The sequence below is a fragment of the Muntiacus reevesi genome, chromosome 4 (assembly GCF_963930625.1).
Source record: "Muntiacus reevesi chromosome 4, mMunRee1.1, whole genome shotgun sequence".
NCBI classification, from domain to species: Eukaryota; Metazoa; Chordata; class Mammalia; order Artiodactyla; family Cervidae; genus Muntiacus; species Muntiacus reevesi.
In genome coordinates, this window is record NC_089252.1 from 82,688,441 (window position 1) to 82,707,485 (window position 19,045).

The 19,045-nt window shown below is 38.8% G+C and overlaps 1 protein-coding gene across 1 annotated transcript in view; it reads right to left on the minus strand.

Annotated features, from left to right (window-relative positions):
• The window catches only part of CNTN4 (contactin 4), a 966,700-nt gene that overhangs the window by 247,979 nt on the left and 699,676 nt on the right, over positions 1-19,045 (minus strand). Inside the window, exon 7 of the mRNA XM_065935280.1 lies at positions 12,626-12,721. Coding sequence (XP_065791352.1) covers positions 12,626-12,721 — 96 coding nt within the window. The remainder of the gene's footprint in view (positions 1-12,625; positions 12,722-19,045) is intronic.

Here is a 19,045-nt window from a genome sequence, read left to right on the forward strand (position 1 = left end):
ATGTTCCTTCTATATGGCAAAAATGGGCTGGCAATCAACCAAGGGGCTTCCCAGGTGGTGCTAGGGATAAAGTACTCGCCTGCCAATGCAGGAGACATAAGAGATGTGGGTTCCATCTCTCGATCAGGAAGATTCCCTAAAGAAAGTGAAAGTGAAGTTGCTCAGTCGTGTCCGACTCTTTGCGATCCCATAGACTGCAGCCTACCAGGCTCCTCCATCCATGGGATTTTCCAGGCAAAAGTACTGAAGTGGGTTGCCATTTCCTTCTCCAGAGGGTCTTCCCAACCCAGGGATCGAACCCAGGTCTCCAGCATTGTAGGTGGATGCTTTACCGTCTGAGTCATGAAGGAAATTGCAACCCACTCCAATATTATTGCCTGGAGAATCCCATGGACAGAGAAGTCTAGCAGGCTATGGTCCATAGGGTCACACAAAGTCTGACTGAAGTGACTGAAGTGACTGAAGCACAATCAACCAAGATGAGAGTCCTGACTTCACCTTGCTGGCACCTTGATCTCAGACGTCCAGTCTTCCGAACTGTGGATATAAATATCTGTTGTTTATAAGCCACCTAGTCTGTAGCATTTTGTAGTAGCCTGGATGGACTAAGACAGTATTGAATGGTCACTTCTCTATTTAACTTACCTGTGCTACGTGTATAAGCAATTTTTCAAATAAATTTTTGATGGCAATCCTCTGATTTTAGTTTGATTATTTTTGTTGTTCAATTTCTCAGCCATGTTCGACTCTTTGAGACCCCATGGACTGCAGCATGCCAGGCTTAACTCCAGAAGTTGGTGATGGACAGGGAGGCCTGGCATGCTGCAGTCCATTTGGTCGCAAAGAGTCGGATATGATTGAGCGACTGGACTGATGTCCATTGAGTCGGTGATGCCATCCAACCATCTCATCCTCTGTCGTCCCCTTCTCCTCCCGCCCTTAATCTTTCCCAGCATCAGAGGCTTTTCCAATGAGCTGGCTCTTCGCATCAGGTGGCCAAAGTATTGAAGCCTCAGCCTTCAGCATCAGTCCTTCCAATGAATATTTAGAGTTGATTCCCTTTAAGATTGACTGGCTTGATCTCCTTGCTGTCCAAGCGACTCTCAAGAATCTTCCTCCGAAACACAGTTTGAAAGCATCAATTCTTCAGTGCTCAGCCTTCTTTATGGTCTAACTCTCACATCCATACATGACTAGTGGAAAAACCATAGCTTTGACTATACGGACCCTTGTTTCTTTCTTTTTTCATAGAAAACTGGGTAATAATAAATCATTTTAAAATGATTTTAAACCATTTAAAAATGTTTTCCACCATCACTTATAACCTATTTCCTATTTCACAATACTACTTAAAAAAGAAATCTTTAGCAACTTCTAACTTCTCTTTGGAAAAACACCGAAATCTTTACTACCACATCTGACTCTAGTGTCTGCCTGTATCCCAGACTGAGACCTGTCCCACTCTTCCTGCTGCTCTGGAGGTCCCACCACACTGAGTTTTCTCTCATGTCCAGGCAATCTCCCCCCACCAAGACCTATGCACTGCTGTCCCGTCTAATCTACTAGTCCTTCCTTCCTTGTTCTCCTTCATCCTTAAAAATCTAAGCTACGTTTTATGTCTAGAGCTATGTCTTCAGGGAAGCCTTCTCCCAGACTACAACATGTCCTTCTATTCTACAGGGTCAGATCACTGAGCTCTGTTCTTCTTCCACCTCAGAACCGAGAGTTCGCGTCCCAGTGTGGTTATCTGATTACTCGCTCATGCCCCAGCAGACCTGTAGATTCCACGATAAGAGGAACCACTCTGTTTTTGCTCATTTCTGTGTCTGCCATAACTGCTGGCATCTGAGAAGTTCTGCCAAAGTTTGATGTTTTCACTTAAAAAAAAAAAATCTATTCTCTTCAACCTCAGTCTCCTGATTTATGTACTCCAACGGGATCCAATCATAAATTTTGTTGATCACAGTAACTTCACTGAAGTAAACTGGAATTGAACACTGATAAGGAATGCTAGCTGGCAATACAGTGAACAAACTGAGAAGGCAGCAAAACCCACAGAAAAGGTGTAGAGATGTCTTGTTATACCTAGGTTTTTATTTCAGAGATGTCTCAATCTGGCCTCATTTTGCAGTAATCAGGAACCACAAATGGAAGAAATATAGGGTACTTAAGTCGTCTACTATTTATTTTGAAAATTCTATTTATTCTTTCGAAAGGCAAATCTGAGTTTGCATGAAATGATAAGAACTTGGGCTTCAAGCACCTATAAAACTGAAGCATTCTGGCATTTCCCAGGTGTTCCCTAGTGTGTATGTCAGTCTGAGGGAAGGAGAAAGTGTACAAATTGTAAATGACTTCGCAAAGTAGATATGCTTTGGATATTTTTGAGTCACTGTATTATCAACTGCAGCTATCTTTCCAGCTGTGCTGCCATATGGATTTATGAATTCCTGCAGAGTGTTTTGATAACACAACTCCTTTCCAGGGGTTAATTTTGATGGTGAGGATGGTGATAATGTGTTAGCCTGTGACCAGCTGATGTGAGAAAAACAGGGTGTATTGCAGTAAGAAATGGGAACGAGCATTATTGCTCCATACAACGTGGCTGCCCACTGCTTCAGCAGCAGCCAGGACACCTAAAATATCATCAACAGGCTCCCAACCTGCTTCTGCATTAAATTTGTGACATTTTTTTTTTTTTTAGTTCACAATGTAGGCGGGGTTGCTTCTTCTGTAAAAGGATTACTACTTCATTCATATTTTGTATTTATTCTCTGTTTCAAATACCAAAATTATTAGCGACTATAGCTAACTCACATAAGCATGATGAGTTAAAGAAGTTTTTTGTCTTTACAGTTTGACCTTGATAAACAGCCACTTCATTAAGTCATTTTCTTCTAAATCAGAAGCTATAATCCTATCTTTAGACAAAATGCTACCATCTATTCTTTTGCCAGTAAAAGTGAGCTCACTTGTGTACATGCATAGTGTTGCCTGGTCTTTGATTTGACCAACTCCAGGTATTTCTTTTCTAAATGTCTAATAACTAAACTAAATGAGATAAAAAAGTATATCAGAAAAATGGCCAACTTCACAATTGTACGATCATATTCATAGGATCAGGATCCTTGACAGTGGTAAATATTCTGCTTGAGACTTCCATTTCTGATCTCCCAACCAGAGTCTATTTTCAAATTTCCAGGACTCAGCCAGCATTTCCTCATTCTATGTACTGCACCATTATCCTGCTTAATTCAATGTAAAATCGTGATGCACTGACCTGACAAAACTGATTCATTTCTGAAAATGTATCGAAAGAGCCGCTCATTTCTTTCTTCAGCTGAAAAGACAAGACTCATGTTTCTAACAGGCATTAAAACAAGAGTGCTTGCCATATATCCTTTGCTGATTGTCCACCGGATTATTTGTGAAATGCTCAGCCAGGTTCATGTTGTTGGAGGAGCAGTGTTGATCGTTTGCTCTGCTCTGGCTGGTAGCACTCTGCTGGGCATATAATGTGCTTTTCACATCTGCAGACTCTTCACAGCCCACCTAGCACCTAGGTTTCCACACAGTATCATCCTTCACTGCTTCTGGGGACAGGATACCTCTGAAAGGGAATTCTGCATGCAGGTGAGCTTTGTTGAATGATCACAGTCAGCTTTTATGGATCAAATCTCACTTTCCAAATGCCATTTTCTTTTGGTGCTAATGTGTTTGACCCTCACTCTGACAGATGAATGGTTCTCCAGTTCTAAGGATCAAACCTGGAGATAATCACTTTGATTTTTTTTTTTTTTAATGTTTGAAAAGAAAACAGAGACATTCTCAACTTGAAGTTAAATCTATCTACAACTATAGAGCTTATCATGAAATTAAGTACAGAGTAACTATCATATCAGGAGGGAAGCTGGGTAATTAGGGTCATCAATAATGAACTATAAAATCTTTGATTTTGGCTAAATAAAGAACATGGAAATGCATGTATAAAAGCAAAGAAGAAAAGAATTAAAAAATCATGAAATTTAGTTTTGCTTTTTTTTTAAGTACTAAATGATCTTCTTCAGACTACCAAAGAAATTTAACTAATTGCTATTAAGTGTGTGTGTCCTCAGCTGCTCACCCATGTCCACCTGTTTGTGATCTTATGGACTGTAGCCTGCCAGGCTCCTCAGTCCATGGGACTCTCCAGGGCAGAAATACTGGACTGCTATTAAGTAGCTGAGTCTATTTCTAAGTGTTATGGCCTGGGACTTGCTATAGGTGCAAAGACAGTTTAAATATGTCTCTTACTAGAATTGAAAGGAGAATGAAAGTACAAAGTGTACAGCTACCATTCCCAGGGTAATCTTTGAAAACAGACCAGCAATTCTCTATGACAGGTTAGTTTAAGAAACTGGGGGGACTCAGAATTATTCTAAGATCAGGGAATGCTTCTATTTATACAACTAATTTTCTGTACTCTAAAGTATGCAGTTATTGATATTTGGCATTCAAAAGTATAGTCATGAAACATTCAAGTTGTTTTAAAGAATGAATAGGACAGTTCAAAGGCAAAAAGTACATTGGTAGCATCAGTGAATATGCTTAACTGATTTCGGAAATAATCAAGACCAGAAATGTTCATCTCAACTCTTCTTGTCACATCTAGTGATGGAGAAGCTTACCATTCTTCTAAAAATGTGGGGCCTAATTTCTCCCTTTTGCTTTCCTTATTGATCCCTTCTTTTTTTTAACATTTAAAAAAAATTATGGTGAAAGTCACATATATTATTTTAAACATATTTAACTGTATAGTAAGTACAATCACATTGTTGTGAAACACTTTACCATCATCCATCTCCCAAATTTTTCACCTTCCTAAACTGAAACTGTGTCCCCATTAAACACTAACTCCTCATTTCCCTTCCTCACCACCCCAAACCCCAGGCCCCTGGCATCTATCACTATACTTTCTGACTCTATGAATTTGACTATTCTACCTATCTCATATAAGTGGAATCAAACAGTTGAGCTACATTATCTCATGGCTGAGAGAAATGGAGCCTGCATCTGTTGTGGTTAGGACAAATATTCCTAGTGGCCTCTGCATCCAAACATGAAACACTCCACCAGGCTGTTTAGGTCAGACAAGTTTATAACAAGTAATCCCTGATCCAGAAGGCTTTTTTTTTTTCTCAACTGGTGAAAAAAGGAGGTTTAAAGAAAGGAGAAAAACCTCATCTTTCAAACTGTTTCACATTTCTCTATGCTGATTAAATCAGCCGGGTGCTGTAACCTCCTCTGATTGACAAAGTGGGAAGAGAAAAAAAGGGAGGAATCAGCTCATTAAGTTTCAGATTAAAGAATCCAGGTTTGTATTTTTCAAAGGAACAGGGTAGAGTCAAGGACCATCTAATAGGACTGCCTTAAGAATACTTAATACAAGATTAAAAAGAAAAAAAACCTAGTACTATGGTGCTGATTAACCTATCACTAACTAAATATTAACCTTTCCTCAGTGAATTTCAGTAGATATCTACTCAAATGAATATATAATGCTTTGGCCTTAGAAGTGGAACTCAGAATGCATATTCCATAGAAGTAAAATCATAAAAGTTGGTTTCACTGAGTTTGATACATAATATTCTTGAAGGCTAGAACAGCAGTATTATTTCAATGCTGTCCCAACCGGCATTTTAAACATTATTTCCCAGGGTTCCATGTCCAGATGTCAAAAAGCTACACATTGCCTTCGTGACAGAACCTCTTTGGAATCACTGGTCTCCAGCAAGGTCAGTCTTAACTTGCTGAGCACCTGTGGTTCTAAAATTTACTTGCAGGACATAAGGCACTTCTCAGGTAAGTCACTTTTTAGGTCACATGAAATGGACATCAAAGGGCAGCTACCTCAGTGGTGAACAAACAATAAAGACTCAAGGTTCTAAGAATATAGTTTATCACTTGTTATTTAAACATCTTAAAAACTGTGCCTATTTTGGGGCACCTTCTCTCAGTTCATACACACACCCCAAGACCCTGAAACGCAATGCCGACTCTCTGTCCTGATATGTGCAGCCATTCACGTCCCCACTAAAACCAGAAAAGGAGATGATTACAATGCATAGAACGAAATTCTTTTTATGGTTTTCCATGGCAATTGAGTGACTGTTAATCTCACAGCCATTTAGAAATTTCAGACTTTACTTTTTTTCAAATTGCCATATAAGATAAGTGGAAGACTATGTTTCCTAGTTTATTTAAAAAATTATCAGAAATCTTTTAAAAACCTTAGCTCCTCTGAGGTCCACTTAATGCTTTGCTTCTTCTAAGAAAATGAATGAACCCCAGACACATACTGTACACACTAATGTACAATGCAAAGAATTATAGAGGGCTTGGCCTAAGAAGAGATGATTGGGAGACTTTACCTCAACTGTCATGTTGCATTTTTAAGAGCAATTTTCAGATGTTAGGAGAATGGCTAAATCAGCATTTTAATAAAGCCACAATACCAGAGCATGATGAGTTTATGTTAATAATAGATGCATATTCCAGATGAATCTCTTGGAAGAGATATCTGAAAAATATTTGCCTACCTAAAAGTTGCTACATGAATATAAATCATGTTTTCAAAGACAAGCAACATTTCTGATTTAACCTTAATTTCAAGCTTATGCAAATAAAAAAAATCAAACTAAGCCTAATTAATAAAATCAAGAATGTCTGCATGTTTGAATTGTGCAAACTGGTACCACATCTATTATGTCTTTTTACCCTTAAAACCCATTGGGGAGGTTTAAAGGGCAAAGGGGTTTAATTGATCACCTGATGTGAAAACCTGACTCATTGAAAAAGACCATGATGCTAGGAAAGATTGAAGGCAGGAGGAGAAGGGGATGGCAGAAGATGAGATGGTTGGATGGCATCACCGACTTGAAGGACATGAGTTTGAGCAGACTCCAGGAGCTGGTGATGGACAGGGAAGCCTGGCGTGCTGCAGTCCATGGGGGTCACAAAGAATCAGACACAACTGAGAGACTGAACTGAACTGAAAGGGCAAAGATACATTCCGTTTGGTTGCCATAATATTGTGTAAGGACTTGTGAGTTCTGCTGGGAACCAAGATGTAGGGTAGGAGAGAGTCTGAAATCTCAGTGAGAGAAAGTAGAGGAATAAGCTGGTAGTGGAAGGACTGCTTCCTAAAGAGGGTGGCCAGCTGCCCAAACAACACAGAGAGAAAATTAGAACCTAGCCAGTAAGATGTTAATATCCAAAAAGGTCTGATATGATGAGTGGGCTTGATAATTATACTGTCTGGAGGTCACAGTATCAGAAATAATGTGTTAGGTTTGAGGTTTGGAGCTGGGAGAAAACGGAATCTCCATGTACCGTTGGGTGACACATGAAAGCAAGAGCTAAACTGTCTGGATTGCAATGGAATGAGTTGTCATTAGGAGCTAATAGAGATGCACCAGAAAATCTGAAGTTATATAATATTGGTAAGCATGGGAGCCAAGGTGGGGCAGGAGTGGGGAGTAAGACATGGACAGGGGAATTAGGCACTGCCTGGCTTATCCATTATACATTCTTGGCTAGAATGTAGATGTCTTAACGATTATTCTGGGCATAAAGGATGCTCATTTCAGCAGAGCAAGATTAGTCCTGGCCCAGTGACCTGTCAGCATAGTTTGGACTAATTAAGAAACTGGGTGAGCTGGATTCTGAAGATGACATCTTGATGCTGGAACTCAAGTATGTGTGGGGAGACAGAAAAAGAAGAGGGTTCAGAGCAGCAGTTATATAATTGACTCAAGTAAGTTAAGAGCAGTGCTAGGATTAGAATGTGGGTGTCCTAGTTTCATGCTTTTACCTTTGTCCTACAGCAAAGACAAAATATCCAGCTGAAATAACCATGCTGTAGAAAGGCATGATTGATTTTTTTCAGGCTGTAATATTCAAGATATATCTAGATCCATGCAAATTTCCGAGGCCCTGGAGATATTTGCAAATAGAAAGGTCTTGCTGGGACAAGACCTATTTGATCTTTTAGGGCAGAGACACACATTTCCCACTCAGGCTGCACAGTAGAGTCAACTGGAGTGCTATTAAAACTATGAATGTGGGACTTCCCTGGTGGTACAGTGGCTAAGACTCTGCATTCCCAATGCAGGGGGCTCGGGTTCGATCCTTGGTCAGGGAACTAGATCCCACATGCTACATCTAAACATCCCACATGCCATAGTTAAGAGTTTGCATGCTGCAACTAAAGATTCCATTTGCTCCAACTAAAAGAACCCTCATGTTGCAACAAAGATCAAATATCAAAGATCCCATGTGCCACAACTAGGACCCAGTGCAGAGAAATAAAAAAACAAAACAAAACAAAACTATTAATGATGCCAGAGGAATCCCTCTCAAAAAATTCAGACTGCATTGATCTGGGATGGACCTCAAAGAACTAATGCATGCAGCATCCAATAACTATGTGTACAGTTGTCTCCTGACTGTAAAGAAAAATAAAAAATAAAAAAGGGGGTGCACAATCTAGGCAAAGGTAATTCCTGAACCTGCCATTGATTAATGTGTGACCTCACTTAATCTCTTTGCTTCGATTTTCTTTGCTATAAAACACATGTCTTTACTCCTTATAGGATTACCATGTGGATCCAAAGATAATGCAATGTAAACTAAAGATTATAAACCCCCTAAGGAACTCTACAGACACTATTATAAGGTCCTTGAGTCTGATGCTGTGTGAATGAGATCTAAGTTCAATGGGGATGCATTCTGTATAAAAGCATTCAAAGATGACAATTATATTAATAGCTAGTTTCTCTAAGACTCATAACAGTGAAAATAATCTCAGAATCACGTGCTCCCAGAAGGCATACTTTCTCTAGCAGTAATGTAGTAAGAAGTGTCCACGTGTAAAATGCTGCCTCTTCATGTGAATACTCAAGAAAAAGCCAGTCCTTTCTGAGTTGTTCATTTCCCTTCACAACAAGGACAAAACTGGAGGAAAGCCTGAGGTGATCATATTTTATCTTTAATTCTTTTAAATATGAACTTGATAGAAGAGATGTTCTGCCCTTCTGCTTGGGTTTGATGTGGAAATCAAAGTACTCCACCTCAGCAGGGTGAACCTTGGCTGGTTTTGCAGAAAAGGGATCACAGTGGGTGGATCTTCAATCTGGTGCTGCCTCAGAGTCCACTGGAACAATGGTTCTGAGGGATCCTGCCCCAGGCTTATGGAATCAGAATATCCTTGGGAAAGGGCTGGTCACCTGTGGCTCTCATATGCTGCCCTGATGATGCTTCTGCTTCCTGCAATCCCCGGACAGAAGTGAGGAGTGTGGGGGAGTCACAGATATAGCTCAGGGATTCTCAAACTTTAATGTGCATGTAAATCACTTGGAGATTTTGTTAAAATGTGACTTTGGAGACAACAGGCCCTGTGTGGGTCCCAACACTGCCTTTTTAACAAATTTCCAGGTAAGGAAGATACTTCTGGCCCATGGACCACATTTTGAGGAGCAAGGATCTTGGTGACATATAAAAGGAAGGTGGAAACAAAAACTTCCCTTGGTGAACAGCTCATGGGGATTTCACCTGTGAATAATCTGGTAATTCTAGTATGTTAGGAGGAAGAATCTCAAAGCACCTCATTTCTGTTCCTATTTAATGATCAGTTGGTTAAAGATCATGAATTCCTGCTGTCAAATGATCTGGGAGTTGATGGAAAGCAAGGTGAAAATTTTGAATCTCCTAAAACTCTATTTCTAATGTGAAGAAGCATCACAGACAACCTCATCATCCACAGCAATTTCTACTTTTTTTTTTTTTTTTGGTGTTTGGGTTAAGATTTAATAGGACTGTCTATGCAATGACATCACATCTGAATTTGTACCTATTAACCAAGAGATGACAAAGATGCTATGCATGGTGATTGGTAGAGCACTGGAAATACCTGCTGACTGGATAGGTTTTCAAAGTAGATTAATTGCTGCTCATTTCTTTGGTACCCTAAGAAGGTCTGACACTGCACAGCTTTTGAAATAGGACATAGAGCATCCTTTACAATGGATTTCATGCCATTACCCAGTATCCCGCTGATATAATAAAAGGCTGACTCATTTCCTTTCCTCTGCATGATCTGTTACAATAGAAACTGGGATACCATATGCTGGGTTTAAAATGCTCAGTATGGCCAGCGGCTCTTAGTGATGCTGCCAGCTTTGAGGTGATCACAGCCTAGAGAAGCAATGAGAGAGTCACCGCTGGACAGTTTGCATTGGGGGGTTTTGAGTAATTGGGGAGATTTCATCAGATAATCACTGACTCCACTGCCCCAAACTGATGGGTGTCTGCGATGGTCTCACATAACCTTCAAGACCCACTTGGTATTGTCTCGCAAATACCCTTGCCTTGCCGGCTTTGCCCACAGTATGACTGAGCTCACAGTTTCTAACAGAGCCCATAATGAGAATACTTATTTCCTTGTCTTTCACCATCAAGACTGTCAGGAATGTCAGCACAGCTCAAGAAACTGGATTTCAGAGCTGCTGACTGCTGCCAGCAGAGACAAGCAAATTTCAATGAATGTCTACAGGAATTTTTAATATATTTCTCAGTGGGAAGGGGGAAGTATTCAGGTGCCTCATTGCGGAGAAGCACAGCAGCATTCTGTGTGTTTTGCCTTTCCCAGAGATACCAGTATACCGGGAGGTAGTGAGGTTTTTTTTTTTTTTTTTCCCTCAATATGCTATATGATTAATTTTCAGAGTTGCTGCCATGTTGTGAAAGCTTAACACTGTGAAGGTAGCCTGCAGAAGAAATTAGCAAAATCTTCCATTCTTATTTTGCTCAGATTTCACACTAAGAGAGCTGTTAGTGTGAGTGAACATCACTTTAAATATATGTCCAGTTTATGTCTTTTCCTCATATAAAGACAGGATTCCAGCAATGCAAATATAGTTGATAGACATATTCAGTCTTTATTTAGCTATTATTATGTAGTGATAGAACTAAAAAGGATCTGAGAGATTTCTTTTAATCTCTTCATTTAGAGATTAATGAGTGCTGCATAGATAATTTGAACATAATAGTCCAATGTGACTACTATATCAGTCTATTAATGATCTGAAACAGAGCCAGGACCAGAACTCATGGCCTGGACTTCACATTTAATGGTTCTGATACTAACTTGGAGGCAAAAGGAAGTCCTAAAGAATAAAGCCACTTCTTCAGAACACAAACTCCTGAAATCTAACCTGGATTCTCTGACAGTTTCCAGAAACCCTAAAAATTCTATACCCTCCATTGAGACTTGGAGGAGTGCCTGCTTCTTCCACCTGCTTTTGTATTCTTCAGGCCTGAAATGCAAGCCTTGCAGCTGTTTCACTATTAAATAATTGTTATTTGCTGCTAAAAATGTTAGCTAGGGCATTAGGCATGAAGGAAAAGTTAAAACTTTTGAAGAGAGGACAAAAATAAAATGATGCTTTCAAATTCTCAGTTTAAAATATTTTCTTTTTCAATCACGAGTAATGCCAAATGGAAAATTAAGGTAATAACAAGGAGGGCAGATATCAAACTTTACCCAGAAAGACCACAAATCGACAGTCTTGTCAACACAAATTGTCATGGAATCCTAATAAATATCACTAACTATTAAGCTTCCAGACTACTGAACTCTATGTGCAGTCAGATTCCCCTTTCAGTCATCATTAGTCCTTTTAGTAGATACTGCAAGTTGCCTACATATCATTTCTCCATACTCTTCCTTATTCAAAATTATGATTATTTTTAGGGCCATCCCGCATCTGTATAAAATACTTGAGTTTTCTCTTCTGCCACTGGGGTGATCAATGAAATATACATACAAGTCCTTGGGCAAAGCAAACCTTCCATAATATAAAGGCAATTTACAATGGAGAGACTCCTGACATTTGTCCTGGTCTCTTCTCATTTCTACCTTGGAGTACTGCAAATTCGGTGCCTTAGCCATGCACCCCACCCCCTCCCCCCACAGAAACTTCAGAGAAGAATCAGAGAAAGGGCTTGAGTCCTGGTAGATACTCCTAAGAAGCAGTGCCAACTTTACACTACATAACTTTGGAAGTCTTGTGTGTGTAAGGACAACACAAACCTAAGTCCATAGAAGCCAGTGTTAGCTTTGTTTTCAGGGACTTGCAATCAAATGCATTCCTAACTGATCGAGTCGTTATGTGTGCTTACAAAGTCACCCTGGTTTCTGTGGTCAACGGACTTTGGTTCTGGGTCTGTTCCCTTCACAAACCGACAATGAGATGAAATGAAGCAAGGCTGTCCTTTGATACAACCAAGTTGACAGCAGTGCTGGCGATTTACCTACGTGGTTTTACCAAGCAACAGGATTCTGATTTTGATTGACTCAGTTGTCTTTCCCCTTGTGCCAGGTAGACATCAGCGGGATGGATCATTTGCACAATCTGATATTTTCTTATCCTAATTGTGGCAGGGACTGCCAACGATGTTTCCTCCACACAGAGGGCCTTTGGGAATCTCTACAAATGACACTGTCCCCCAGCCGATGCTCACAGGAGAACAATCGCAAGCAAAATAGCAACCAGTGAAGCGTGCACATGTTGGTGCACTTAGTTACCTCCAGAATGGGCTGGTGGGCCGCACAGCAGGACCATCCCCTGACCCTGGCGGACAGACACAGTGCTTCTTGTCCTTGGCTTAAAGTTTTCAAGATCTGTTGAGAGAAATAAAGAAAAAGAGGTTTAAAATTTAACATATTATGAGAAGGTAGCATTACTTCAAAAAGAAGGTAACAGTGCTTACAGCACCCAGATCAGGGAAATTCAACTTAAACTTTTTCTGTGTTATTGTCCCATCCACCTAGATTTTATAGATTTTATAGCTAGACTGTAAGGTAGCCACTTGGCATATGTCCTTATTTAGATAAAAAACAGTTAAAATCAAATACAGTTTATAAAATCAGTTCCTTAGTCACACTAGCTGCATCTTAAGTGCTCAAGGGCCATGCACAGCCACTGGTTTCCACACTGGACAGTAGTCAGAAAGAACGCGTACATCAGTGCTGAAAGTTTCACTGGGTAGTACATGTCTGACTGGAGACACCAAGGCTTAACCGGGCTAAGTGACCTCCCGAACTTCTATCTGTAATTAAATATATCATAATCAGGACGCAAATTTGCATTTTCTGATAGGCAGTTGCTACTTCACAAACCATTTCATTGTATGCAGCTATATTTCTTACTCTACATGTATCTAGAATATGCCTCTCTGTGTCGACACACACACACACACTACATACAATGTGTAAGTAGACATTTATATACATATTTACAGTTGCTTTAATGTTGCTGGGTGTCTTAAAATATTTATAGGGCACTGCCCAAGGTTCTATTTGGAATAAAATTTCCCTTTCTCAAGAAGGTCAACTTCTTAAAGAGATAAGACATTTCAAACCTAAACAGTTCAGCTAGAGTCAGTAAATACAGTTACCAGTAAAAATGAGTTAATAAAAGAAATATGTCTAATAAGGTGAGACACTATTGTTAAAGAAATAGTTTTTTCTTTCATCTTTTCAAACATAAATCGTCTCAACACCAATTGTTTTAAGTGCTATTTCCTTTCTTTTCTTTTTTTGGTCTAAAACATTTCATGTAGTAACCTGTTTCTGGATTTGAGGATTATTCTAAACCAAGGATGTTCTGTAGGGCTATAAGCCCTGCATCCATGCAGATCAAACTTCAGTCATATTTATTGACTATTTCCTCCGTGCAGGCTATTTTGGCAAGTATTTCATGGTGACTACCTCGAGTGATCCTAACAATAAGAACATGAGTTAAGTACGATTAATGTTTCCATTTTACAGACTAGAAAAGAGAGGCACGGACACTTTTTAAAGGGTAGTTAGAACATCAGGAATAAAGGAGCTAGGAAGTGAATCTGGATCGCCTTCCTGGAGTTAACAGCGGGATGTTTCCAGGCTTGGCTTTAGGGATTGCTCCCAATGTTAAATTAATTTATACACATACATGTCTTAGTTATCAGTTTCTTCTGGTATTAGGTGAATATTATGCTCATACATTATTGTTTTTTTTTTTTTTATCAGTTAAGTGTATAAAAATCTGGTTGCCAGCTCAGGAAACAGATGCTATGAGAAGAACGCTTCTGTCCTGTGAGGACTCAAGAGTTTAGTGGGCAGGCCTAACAGATGACATCTAACTGTGGGAACCCAAGGCTGCTGAACTTGTGTGCAGAGGGCCACCTGGAGGACACACATGTACTTAGTGCAAAATAAAACATGACCACAATTTAAGCTACATTTCTTTACCATTCTGACCCACTAGGGAAGCCCCAATTTATTTCTCATGTAATAAAATTCTTTTTTATTAGGTGAGGTTAAGACATGATTTTTTTTTTCCTTTTCGTTAAAGGAATGGTTTGAGAAGCCTTCAAAATCGAACTACAGATTAAAAAAAAAAAAAACACTTCATTATGGCATTCATATTCTAAACCATTATCCCTAAAAATGGCACTGAATCATCTAAATTATTGCTTCTGCATACAGGTTCTTAAAATAAGTCATCTATGTTTTTTCATAGACGTCTTGTACAATCTCCACAGTTGCACAAAAACTTAAAAGCTGATGGGAAACAGAGATCAAATCTTAGCCAGGCAAAATCCACCTTGATTCTAACTAGAGGAAGAACATTAAGAAATGGGAGGGAAAGAAAATAAAACATATATGTGATGATTTTTTAAATTGTTCTTGAGAAGTGAAAGTTGCTCAGTTGAGTCCAACTCTTTGCATGGACTCTATATAGTCCATGGAATTCTCTAGGCCAGAATACCGGAGTGGGTAGCCTTTTCCTTCTCCAGAGGATCTTCCCACCCCAGGGATTGAACCCAGATCTCCCACACTGAGGGAGATTCTTTACCAACTGTGCCACAAGGGAAGCCCTTAAATTGTTCTTATTGAGCTTAAAAGGGACTTCCCTTGTAGCTAAAACTGGATTCCTGTTTCTTCGTTTAGAGTTTGTGAATCCATGAAGTTCCACAGGATTTGGACAGTTAGAAAAATCACATTAATATGGTATTTGAGAAAATATTTAGATAAGATTCTTAGCAGTTAACTGAAATAGATTCCAGATGGTAAATACAATGAATGGAAAGATTGCATTTGGACTGATCTGAGTTTGCACCTCTGCCATGTAGTACGTAAGGTTTAATTTTCTCATAAATAACATGAGAGTAAATGTGATTTATTTTAGAATAAGAATGATGGGAAAAGATTAAATGAGTATTAATCATATATGAGAAGCACAAAACCTTTCATGCTCCAAGTCTGGGGCTTACCATTTATTTGTTCTGTCCACTTCAGAATATTGTAATCCAGTGGCAAATCATACCTCGATTATTCCATTAAGAAAGGGTTTTGGAACAATCCTGGTAGACCAGTGGTTAAGAATCTGCCTGCCAATGTAGGGGACATGGGTTTGATTCTTGGTCCAGGAAGATTCCACATGCCACGGAGCAACAAAACCTAAACACCACAACTGCTGAGCCTGTGCTCTAGAGTCCACACTCCACAACAAGAAGCCACTGCAATAAGCTGATGAAACGCAATGAGCCCCTGCTTACCGCAACTAGAGAAAGCCATGAGCACAGCAATGAGCACATGGTCCTCACAGCAATGAGGACCCAGCACAGCAAAAAAGTAAATACATAATTTTCTAAAACAGGGTTTTGAATGACAAATGCTCTCCAGTGAGAGTTGAAGAGGCTACTCAGAGTCCACCATATTTATGCACATGTTTAAGAAAATGCTGCCTGTTCATTATTGCTCTGTTCAGTTATAACTATCCATTTAGATCCTAATTGCTAGCAGCATGACAATTTTCCAAATTAAAGAACTATGTCTGTGAATATGCAGTTTTTTGAAACTTGGACATGGCCAGGCCTTTCCCAGAAATATTTCCATGTATTTTATCTGAGCGTCATTTTATCTACAAATACTTGGGACTAGATACTGATCAGAGCAACAAGCATTCCAAGTCAGTCAGAATACATGATGATGTTCTATCACCATGACTGCAGCACTAATAGCAATGATCGCATCTACTTGCAAAAATGTGTTGAGGTCATAACATGTGCTAAGAACTTTTCACACAGATATCATTTAATTCCATTATAGATTTAATTCCTAATTTGAAGGTGCTATAACTGTAGTTCAGAGAAGTTCAGAACCTTCTTCACACACTGTGAAAGTGGCCAGAAGAATACAGACTCATCTTCCTCTCTCCAAAGCCATTGCTACCAACTACCAGAATCAATCACTTCCAACTTCCTCCCTGACTGAGTGAAGCCAGTGAGAACGAGCGTTCAAACTAGTTACCTGATATCCTAGGGACAAAAAAAAAGTTCAATGGAATCAATGAATTTTTGCTCCTCAGGGAGTATGTATGAAAATCCACATTTCAATGCACAACGCAATGAGTTGGGACATTTGATTTCCTATTTCTATTCCTTTGCTTTTGCTTGTGGATGAGCACTTGATGAGGGGATTTTAAACATCAGGTGCGAAGGATGAAGTGGAACAGGAGAAAACAATCAGAAACCACTGTATTAAAAAGTAGGATTGCTACATGGCAAAAGAGGTAGCTGAACAATGACACTTGGGTAACAGACCTCTTAGCTCCGCGCCACTAGTTACTGAAGATACGGTTGAATAAATGATGTATACATATGACAAAGAATTAATATCCATGCACCATGGTTTCTGAAAATAAGAATTTTTTCCAGCTTTGAATATGGTTCTTTGACAAGTGACTTATAGACCTTTTAAAAAAAATGAAGTGGCCATACATTTAGATGTTGATTTCATTCATCACCATTTTATATAAATTTTTCCCCAGAAATCACAGGCTATAAATATAAAACACATAATTTCATGGCATCTGTGTTTTCCTATCATATTTTTTTTCTGTGAAAACAACTGTCTTTTATTCTCCTGTAGAATATAATATTAGCACTTTATTTTTACATGAGGTTTTAAGAAATATGCTATTATAGTACTTGAAATGTGTAGCTCATTGATAGCATAGAGGAAGTGCTTTAACAGCTAAATTCCTTGAGGAGTAAACGTGTACAAAGGCCTCGTAGCTGCAATGTGAGATAAATAATAAAAGCCGTAATATTTGAAAACATTTAGAATTCAGGCTGCAAAGTAAATCAGTGAGTGAGGGGGCAATATCTCCAGATACTTACTGTCTGGAAAGTTATTAAACGTTTAGAGCAGGAGATGAAGTAGTATGTATAAAACAAAAAACACTGGACAGGTCTAAAGAAAACAAAATCAAGGATCCAAGATATTTTTTGAGAAATAGTAACAACAAATAAGGAAGAGCAACTTTTTAAAGACATCATTAAGGGACTGCCTATCATGCATATGAACAGAAAGACTTAAAGCCATCCACAGGGTAGGACCACCCACAGAAGAGCATAAGTTTAGTTTTATAATGACCAGGAAAGGTTAATGAGATAGTAACATACATCATGGTTTGTCAAGAATCCACAGAGGAGCAAAAGAAAAGTAAAGTGGAAAAATGGTACAGTGAACCATGTAAGTAATGTACATACTTTTAATGCATATATCATTTACAAGCTAAAAAAAAAAAAACCACACCAGTTCACTTTTTTTCCTGACTTGGGTTGACCTGGATTCTATTAAATCTTACAAAGTGGCCTCAGAACAAGAAATTGTCAGTACCAGTTGTTTTTGTACTATTATTATTATAATTATTGCTTCCCCCAATTTTGAAAGATGCAATCAATAAAAAGAATCAATGTCAACTTGGGAAAATGGTCAAGGGATACATTTGTTATGAATATAATTACCATAATGATGATTGTGCCTTTTAAAATGAAATATTTTGGGGGTATAACTTTAAAAACCAGTTGTCATGTAGCAAGCATATTTGAAATTGTGTCTTGACTCTGTCATTTGGTCCTTGAATGTTTTACATCTGTGGATACACATCTGCATGGCTTCCTGGATTATTGGGACTAAGACTGATAATAAGTCAAACTTTACAGAAACCTTATGAATTGCAAAGTCCCATTTTTGACTTTCTTTCCACACAAAAAGAAGGAAGAAACCATTAGTGAGACTGGCATGGTTGGCCTGGTTTACCTGTGAGAGTGTATTTAGCAAGAGGAAGAATTACTGAATGGTTTAACACACTGGCTCTGGAGTTAGGAGGACCTGAGTGTAGACTTGGCTCTCTCAACTCTTTAGCTCTATGATGTGGGTGAGTTAATCTCCTTGAACTTCAGTTTCTTCATTTTGAATGTCAGGACAATAATTCCTATCTCATAGGACTCTTTAGAGACTAAGATTATGAATGTAAAGCACTTAACACAATAATTGGCCCACAGTCAGTGGTCTATAGAAGTTAGCACTAGCACTCTCATTTCTCAGCATCACAGGAAACTCTACAGAAAGGAAAACATGGATAACTGAGTGATTCCACCTTTCGCCAGATAAAGTAACAGTAGAGTAGGTAGGTCAATCACACTGTGCAAAAGAAGCTAAGACTTAAAATACCTCTTCTTTGTTTGGTCTGTTTTCAATTCTAGACTGGTGCTGAAGTGAGCCAGGTACCTTATCTTTTCAAGTACATGGATTATATTCTTCATGTGACTTACAATGAAGATATACTCACATACAACGAATTCAGATAATTTTCCTTAAAGAACTTCCTGTGATGATACATTCTGTGACAGCTAGTGCTATCTTTTCATCTCAAGTTTGGAAATATCATTTTCATTAAACACTAAAAACTAATGTCTGTGTACCTTTTTAAAGGGTACAAAATATTGTTATTTTAAAACAGAAATAAAAGATGACACATTATGCTATTTGCTGGCCATATAAATTTACTCACTGAACTTAAAATTTTAGGAGTTTACACTGCACGCCAGTTGAAAATAGGATGGATGAAAATGGAACTTGAATATAGATCAATAGATAGACAGACAGATA